At 33.1% G+C, this 9,910-nt stretch overlaps 1 protein-coding gene across 1 annotated transcript in view; it reads left to right on the top strand.

Annotated features, from left to right (window-relative positions):
- Nucleotides 1–9,910, top strand: part of Flo2 (Flotillin 2) — a 255,373-nt gene that overhangs the window by 196,703 nt on the left and 48,760 nt on the right. Inside the window, exon 2 of the mRNA XM_064218255.1 lies at nt 7,285–7,379. Within this exon, the coding sequence (XP_064074325.1) occupies nt 7,285–7,379 (95 nt within the window). The remainder of the gene's footprint in view (nt 1–7,284; nt 7,380–9,910) is intronic.

The following is a 9,910-nucleotide window of genomic DNA, read 5'->3' as shown; positions in this document are numbered from 1 at the left end:
TAATTATTGAAGTTAACTTCTTTGAATGCGGTGAGTAATATTCGGCGCGGTTATTATATTTCAGAAGTTGGGTATTGTTATCTGTAGCAGACAATGGAAAACAATCTATATATTAAGGAAAATAATAGATGGCACGCGAGTCGCATCAGATAATTGTTTGTGTAGAAATTTAAAGTGGCCTTGCAACGTATGCCAGACATAACGTAGTATAGAATGTCACCTTAGACTTATTAGTTTTTAATAATTATTTAACTAGCTACCCGTCACAGATTGTAAAATAAGGGACTACATAAGACCTTTATATCGTACATAAAACTATTCGTTGCCGCGGTGCACGATGGTAGAGTTCCATTCGGCATTATTTTTTCAGACATCTTCATAAATAATCGTCATACTTTAGCCTACTTAAATAAAATACATGAATAAAAATCGCTCATGATTTGCTCTGTGTGAAAATCCGTTCGGTACTTTTTGAGTTCATGTTCAGACCGACGAAAAATGATGTAGGGGGGCTATCTTTTATAATATGCAGTGATATTAATTAAACAGTATCCACTTATTCTTAAGCAATTGGAATATATGTTATATATCTATGAATACGAACTAATGTTTCTTTATATTCGTGCAATTTACATTCGGAAGTAATATACGAAGAATGTTAGTTTCACGCCTGACCACGCAGGATGGTGACGCACAAGCACCGTTACACACACGTCGCGTTAAGGTGACTTTTAGTGACATACTTTTTTGACCACCTGACTGTCTCTTTCAACTCAACTGGTTTAAAATATATATATTATAATCAATTTGTCTTTGTATTGAAACGTTGTTTACTATGTATGTAATACATACAATTGACACCTTAGCCAGAGACGTTAAATAGGAAACGCAATACTTTAAAGCAATATTAACGGCGTTAGTATGGGTCCTCAGTGACGGCGTATCGCGGACGCCGAAATCCACCGCGTACGTAACAAATACTCGAAATGTTTGAACTTGTCCGAACTGCAAGCCGACACGATCAATTGTAGTGCGCTGGCGGATCCGCGTGCGTGGTGCGCCGTCACTCAGGACGCACACTAACTCTGTTAACAGCAGTGCGATTCTGGCATGTAATTTATACATCACCATCCACATGTAATATTCAAGTTTTAATATATTACAAATAGAAGATTTTAAATTAACATGGTTATTTTTATTACTAACAGTATTTAAAACGGGATATTTACCATGTTTTTTGTATGTCGAAATATCGAGTTCCACCAAATAAAAATAAAAAACATGGTAAATATCCCGTTTTAAATACTGTTAGTAATATTACAAATAGTTTAATATAATAAAACATAATCAGCCTGTAAATTTCCCACTGCTGGGCTAAGGCCTCCTCTCCCGTTGAGGAGAAGGTATGAAGCATATTCCACCACGCTGCTCCAATGCGGGTTGGTGGAATACACATGTGGCAGAATTTCGTTGAAATTACACACATGCAGGTTTCCTCACGATGTTTTCCTTCACCGCCGAGCACGAGATGAATTACAAACACAAATTAAGCAGGTTAAGATGTTTTAACCACTGGGCCATCTCGGCTCTCAGTTGCTTTGCTGTTACGGTTATAGCATAGCAACTGTTGCAATCAAATATTTGTTGCGGATTTATAAATGTTGCAGTCGATAAATCAGTATTATGGAGTATTAAGCTACTGCATAGGTAAAACCTGATTAATATTAATTTGATTTGATATCAATCCGCAACAAATATTTGATAGCAACAGTTGCTATGCTATAATCGTAATAGCCCTGCAGAACTCTCTTGTTACGTTGGCGTATTAAATATTACAATCGAAGTGAACGATTACAGTTTTTATAGCAATGAATTCGGATATTGTAGAAAGTGAACACACACCAATACATACTTGTGTACGTATTGCCTTCACGTGTGTGCGTTTACATATAGAATAACAATTGTTCCGGTGAAAATAACAAATGTTATGTAACGTAACCTAATAAATTATTATAGATTAATATTTAAATATTTAATTATTTCATAGTGCTATGCTTGTTTACTAATAAGTAAAACTAGGACAATTAATTATGTTATATTTAAATTATTATGTAATGAGAAAAATCTTCCAGAAGTTACGTCAGTTCTTACTGGTACTCCTATCGGACTTAAAAAAAGGGGAGGCACTTAATTTGTATGTTTGTATGGATATATTCGGGTATAACCTATTTGTTTATTAAACAGTTTTGATTTATTTTTGTATCTGTATCAGTTCAGCTCCCATATTTTATTCGAAACTTGAATTCAGACTATTTTTCGAAATTATAATATATTTTTTTTGGCAAATAATATTTCTACAGATGTAAGGAATGTTTATACTAACAGAGCAATGTCACTGGGCGGTGGTGATCACTCACCTTCGGGTAGCCTGTTTGCCCGTCCGACTTCCTATGTAATAAAATTTAGTTTTCATAATTATTTTGAAAAATCAATTTTGATTTTGATCATTCATTTGAAGATCAATTTCAAAGCTGTTTTGCTGAACAAATTGTTTACTAATATTATTTTATGTATCATGATTTTAAATGTTTAATAAAAGAATAAATAATTATAATAAAAAGAACTAAAAAACTGGAGCTTTATTTGACTTGGAGAATTGGATTTGGAGAATTATTAAATTGGAGCTTTATTTGACTAAATGTGAATAATAAAATAAGAAATAACTTTAATGTCTAATAATAATCCCACTTTACTATAGTAATCATGCCCTCGGCCCTTTTTTCGTTCCAATAGAGAAATATTGCTCTTAAGAGTAGCGAACGTTTCTGTCATCACATATTATCTCTTATATTTTGGATACTTTTAATTAATCTTTAAACCATTCAATGAACTGGCAGGTAATCAAGGACATTTAAAAATAAACTTTGTACTGTAATATTATTAATTTTCGAATATATCGCTAGTAGTATTCCATAATATAATATGAGAATAAATAAATTAATATAAATGGTGTTGTTTAAATTAATTTCGTTACACCAAAAGTGTTTATTGTGGTCTTAACCAAAGGTGTATTGATAAGTTTTATGTTTCTGATGTCTTTTACAAAACTTTTATATCTATAACGGTTTAGCTTACATTTTGCTCTATAAATATCAAACTGAACTGATTTGTCTGTTATATCATTTTAAATGACCAAAGACAATACTAATTGACTTACTATTGACTAATTCGATTCTTTTTTTTTTTTTCGTACGATATATTGTGGTATTTAAATCATTTGTCCAGTACAATTGATAGATTTAAATTACTTTACAGCGTAGAAATAATCATACGAACTTTTATTATTAATGTTTGGTAAAAAAATATATTAAAAAAACTTTTTATTAAGTGATTATTGTATCACAAAAACGATTAGAGCTGTCTGAATACGTCTCATTGACTAAGTTCAGATGACGTTACTGCTGAAATCTTAAAGGTCGTATCGTCATGGAGATATATAGCGGTTATAACTTTTTAATTCGGAATGTTCGTACAATACAAACTCTATCAAGAATAAAAAAATATATATATTTAAATCATTTTTTGTTGTAAAGACTAAATTACATTGTTATTTGTTACAGTTTTTATATATAGAAACATAAACAAAACTTACCGTCAATATGCTTTCACTCGGGGAAATAAAACAAAGATCACATAGCAAAAACGTTCGTGCACTCGGACTAACCGAAATTTTTCGTGTCATTCCATGTAAAAGGGACAATTACGATTTCACGTTCGAAATTCAAATCACTTTCCGTTCGCCCTTTTTTTTTTTAAAAAATCTATTCTTTACTTATTTGTAATATTGACTGCCAGTTTCTAATAAAGAGACTATCGAGTCATATCGCGTGTAAAATGTTTGTAACGGGTACTTTCTTTGAGCGTTGAAACGCAACTCCTGCGCATGTAGCCCGTTATACAGACGACGTCATGGTGGGAGTCTAGAATGTTTACTATCAAAGGAACATCGATTGAACAAGATTTAAATTTATATTTAAAATTGGAACATTTTTTTAAAATAGTTACTTAATTTGTATTTAATTAAGATAAATATAAAGGAGCTTCGCCACTATGATATCAATTAAAAAGGAAAACAATAAACTATATTACTTAAAATAGATATTTTATTTATTCAAAATTGATTATGTTTCTAATATTATGTTACTGCCTTATTTATTATTATTAAGTAATTTAATTTTCCCTTTTTCTAGTTTTTCTAATCTTATCTACATGTGATGTGTGATCTTGAACTTTTTTTTATTATTACAAAAAAAAAAACGAAAGCATTCGATAAACAAAATTTTTATGTTGATAAAGTTTATTATTATAATCGTTAATGAGTATTATGTGATTGATTCGTTAACATAACGTCGGTAAGAGAGAAAGTTTGAAGTAGAGATAGGTATAGAATATCTTCATAAGTAATTGCATAAGTAATATAGAAAAGTGTCTGAAGCGTGTACAGATGCCACGAACGAGATTAATGAAAAAAAAAAAACTAAAACAGAATATTTATGTTAGTTTATGGTTAGCTTCCATCATGATTCCTTAATTGTAGGTACTAATAGATTACTTGACGTTTTTTTTCGTAATGTTTACTTGAGAAAATTTCTCAACCAACTTACATTAATATACGTTTCGGAGAAGATTTTTGTGTATAATATACTAGTCGTCGTCGGCGGCTTCGCCTGTGTTTTAGGGTTTTGTAGTCAGGTTTTAGTCATAAAAGAATAGACTACGTCCTTCCTTGGAATTCAAGCTTGTTTCGTATTCAATTTTATCAAATTCGGTTCAGTTATATAGCAATAGTTAGAAAGACAGACAGACATAGTCACTTTGGCATTTATAATATTGGTATAGATAATTCTATGAGTGGTTGCCCTTCGCACTTTCACTCACTTAAAATTGAGTCTATTGACGTGACAATGATGAATTTAATGTTTTTATTATTAATATGTTTCCTCAGTTCAATTGAAACAATTTAAATAATTTATTGTTAATTTACTAGAACATTCTATTAGTACAAACCCTACGTTGATGATTTCGGAGAAAGTTAAACAATTTATCGCCAGCTTCTAATTTATATAATGGTTTAGAAATTTTCTTCTATTTGTCGGTTTGTTAATAACATAAATAGTAGTCTAGACAATTTTCATTGTGTCTGTCATTGTATAAATTGAATAATTATATTTGTTTTATTAATTTATGTTATATGCGATGTCGCCTGTCTTCGCTCTCGTTTTTGGTCGTTTGGTATTAAAAAGGAGTCCTTCCTTGGAATTCAAACTTGCTTTATATCAAGTTTTATCAAATTTGGTTTAGTTGTTTGGCCGTGAAACAGCAACAGACAGACAGAGAGAGTAAATTTCGCATATAAAATATAAGCAGACATGATAGCACCTGATTAGTAGTATCACCAGTTATAATGTAATTTAAAAGTTATTATGTATTCTCTAGTTTATTTTGAATGCAAGTGCAAATATATCTTTAATGATCCAAATACAACGATTAAAGTATGTTAGGTATTCTTTAATCCTTCGATTTTCACTCAGTCTACGTTGAGTCATACCCGTGTATCTTATTTAAGAGAAAGCGAATTAAAGTTGATCCCGAACCGTTGGTAAAACCCGTCGGTAAACCTGGGTTAATGCCCTTAGATGTAATATCTTACGATTGTTGGAATTGTGCTTATAATATTATATATACATACTACGTATATATAATATGTCTAATAGTCTATGTGCTTAGACGTACAATATTGACCATTCATTTGTTACGTAAGACTATTTTCACTAGTTTTTGACCCCCTCCCCCCCCTAATATAAGAAAGAATAAGAACCTTCCCTCCTTGTTTAATATTTATTACGCAAGAATCTAAAGGAGAAAATGAATACACGTTTGGTTTATTTTTCAAAGTAACTACTTTTTGAAATGTGTTTATTTGTAATTTCAAGGGTTCTAAAGGAACGTATCCGAGCGAACCTCAGCAATCGCGCGGTTTCCCACGTTTTTTCAAATAATTTTAATTTTTTTAATCTTACGTAAGAACTATGGAAACTCCTTCCCACCCCCTTGTAAGAAAACATAAGACATGGTCGACCCCCCCCCATCAACTTACGTAAAAATGAATGACCCCATAGTAATAAAAACTAGAAATGGTACTTAGACGTGGGTAACAGGTAATTTTAAAGTTAAAAAATGTATTTGCCTCACGTTTCCACGTATCAGATAAAATCAAAAAGCAACTTGAAAAAAATGAGTATGTGTTTTATTTATATTCGGGCTTAAACTCCGTCGTGTCTTCTTTATTATCGGGTGGGAGATTACGAAAGAGTTGCACATGGCGTGACCGTGAGCGGACCCCAGACAGCTCCCAAGCTCCGCGGTCCCTTTGATGCAGGACTCACATTTGGAACACTTGTTTGCTTAACTTATGAACCGAAAATTGGATTTGTGTGTATGGTAGGGATAATTAGGAGGCTTTAGAAACCGGAAACGTACAAATAAAATTAATTCCTACTCAAATATAATTTATTTGAATAAGTATACGTATTCACAAGGTTTAAAATTCAAATATAAGACAAAATATATAAGTAAGCTACGTACTGTTTACGTCCCACTGCTGAGCAAAGGCTGGTCTTCCTTTTAAAAGCAGTTTTGGAGCTCCTCCACGCTGCTCCAATGCGGTTTGGTGGATAACGTGACCTATTCTCATCTCACGATGTTTTCTTTCACCGTCAAACGTGAGAAGCATTATAATCAGAACCATAAGATTTATGTCTTTTAACCAATGGGTACTGACAGTCTATTACGGGCGAATAAAAGAAATGTTTACATTAACAGCCAGTAAATTTCCCACTGCTGGGCTAAGGCTTCCTCTCCCTTCGAGGAGAAAGTATGGAGCATATTCCACCACGCTGCTCCAATGCGGGTTGGTGGAATACACATGTGGCAGAATTTTGTTGAAATTAGACACATGCAGGTTTCCTCACGGTGTTTTCCTTCAACGCCGAGCACGAGATGAATTATAAACAAAAATTAAGCACATGAAAATTCAGTGGTGCCAGCCTGGGTTTGAACCCGAAATCATCGGTTAAGATCCACGTGTTCTAACCACTGGGCCATCTCGGCTCAGAAGAAATGTTTAACACACAGAAAAAGATTTTGATCGTAAAGCACTTATAAATAAAGTAATTTTAGAGGATCCGTTTCATGTTAAATTGAAATAAATTTTCCTTCTTACAGGTGGCTGTTTCGGGTCTACTCAGAAGCGAACGATAGTGGGGGGATATGCGTGGGCTTGGTGGCTCGTCACTGATGTACAGCGTATATCTCTTGAGGTGAGTCACTTTGGTTTCATACATTTACATAACATAATTTTATTAAACTCATATTTGATTCATTGAAACTAAATTAGTTGACATAACGTACCTCAATATACCGAATTCCTCGATTTATCAAATTATTCGTAATCCCCTTGAACCCTCTATAAGAGTCAATGTAAAATATCCCTTTACATTACGAACATTTTTTGCGAGCAACGTCTTTATAACAAATTTTCAACTATTAAGAAAAAGTATAAATACCTCAAATTTGTCAACCCAAAACCTTAAAGTCACCACCAAAAATTTTCGTTACCTACCTAATTGTTTTCAATTACAAAATATATACAGTAATTCGACAAAAATGTGTTATCATTTATTAGTAGAAATTGTAACAAGATAAGTACGTAACGTGAGCTTTTTTACCTCTTTATAACGAACTAGCTGTGCCCGCGACTTCGTTCGCGTAGTTGTCGGAAACACTATCATGATTATCGTTTGATTGCTCACGTTGGTTTTTGTTATTATAATCGTCAATAAGATTTAATAATATGTTTTACAGTACTTCAGCGTAGATTATATTTTTAGTTTTTTTTTCTTGTGGTAGAAGAACATACTGATTTTGCCCGCAACCCGATCTTGACAACGCGACATATAGTTGGCCGTGTGAAAAGCAGTCTTGACGTAAATAGATTCCTACGTGTTTAAATGTTTGGCCCTGTGATTTATTAATGGTTACGGCAAAAGATAACTTAATGGGAAATTGAATTCTTTTAAAATTAAAAGGTAAATCATTCGGAATCATTGGGATGCGAGGTATAAGCACTGTTTGACCAACTGCCGGACCATTCAAAACTGTTGCAACGATCACGTTATTGCGAAGGAATTTTACTTGAAGGCGGGAAAATTATCGCAGCACCTATTTTTAACTTCAGGGAATGTGGTGGAAGGCCGCTCGGGTTTAAAGAATTGAGAAACTCTTGTGGGTAATGGCTGCATCTTCTTGATCCATTACATTATCAATAGATGTGTAGGTAGTTATATCGCCTGGAAGTTTGGTTAAAATTAGGTCGTTAATTTCGTCAACGCTACTATTTCTCGCCGCCAATATTGCCCTTTGACACATCCATTGGTAATCTTTATTTTCTATTTCGACGATATTAGGGTAAACTTTTGATATTAAATCCTCTATGCTAGTCACTTTTTCTCCTAAATCGCGATCAATTTCAATTTTATTTTCAGAATGAGGTACTTTTCCATCTCCTATTAAAAGTAACTTTGAAGGAAAATTTGTACTTCCTCCCCCCAAATGTGCTCTCATATTCGTAGATAGTTTTAAGGTATGGACAAATTTCCATAACGGTGAACTTTTAAGGCAAGACCTTACAATGTCTGCTCTAGTTCCTCTTAAAATTACCGGTAAAGTTTGTCGAAAATCCCCAGAAAACATAATGGTAATCCCACCCATAATTTTATCACAACTTCTAATATCTCTGAGAGTTCTATCTAGAGCCTCTACATGAGCTCTATGGATCATGGTACATTCGTCCCAGATAATTAAAGAAACGTCTTGTAAAACTTTACCCAGAGGGCCATTTTTGCGAATAGAGCACACGCTATCTTTTTGTAAAGAAACAGTTAGAGGCAGTTTAAAAGTGGAATGAGCTGTGCGTCCACCTGCTAATAAAGTTGCCGCAATTCCTGACGACGCAACTGCCAAGGCTATTTTTCCCTGAGACCTTACTTTTGCTAATATGAAATTAGTAATAAAAGGCTTTCCAGTTCCACCTGGAGCATCCAAAAAAAATATTTTTCCTTCGTTAAAACGAATACTGCACATAACACGATTGTACGCCGTCACCTGGTCATTAACTAATTTTGGTTCATTTTCAGTAATATACTCATTTAATTCATTTACATCATACGGCTTCCGTAGTGCTACTTCTAAAGGATCTAAATTATTATGTGAATTATTCCTTTTTGATGCAGGAAGCCCAAAATCAGTCAATGATTTATCTGAAATTTCATGAATTTTATCTTCAATTAAGATAAGTCTATCATTGTATACGTTATCAGTATAGGTTAATGTTATATCCTGATTTTCATTACGCATTCTGTTTAATATATCTTCACATAAATCATTGCGAAATTTATTCCATAACTATAAGGGGTAAGATGGCTGGCAAAATATAAGGATGATTTGATTCCCGTTGTCGATTCACCGAAGTTCGGAAATTTTGTAAGGCTAACCTCTGTGAACGTTCAACGCTCGATTCCCTAGCACGATGTTGTTCACTGACCGTTCTTTGATTAGCTAACCTCTGCGTATTGTCTTCAGTTGTTTCATTGCTACGCAAAAGCCGCAGACGCTTTGCATTAGCAGTCTGCCGAGAAAGGTTAGTTCTTTTTCTAGGCATTATAGTGACGAAAAAGATAAAAAAAATGTAGGTATTAAATTTAAACCAAAACGTATCTTGTAATCAATAAAAACAAACATATGGTAAATAATTAAGTACCCGATAATATAATGAAATCTGTATTGAAAAAAA

This window comes from Vanessa tameamea, chromosome 21, assembly GCF_037043105.1.
Source record: "Vanessa tameamea isolate UH-Manoa-2023 chromosome 21, ilVanTame1 primary haplotype, whole genome shotgun sequence".
Lineage (NCBI taxonomy): Eukaryota > Metazoa > Arthropoda > Insecta > Lepidoptera > Nymphalidae > Vanessa > Vanessa tameamea.
Note: the sequence above shows the minus strand (reverse complement) of the source record. Positions and strands in the feature narration are given on the sequence as shown.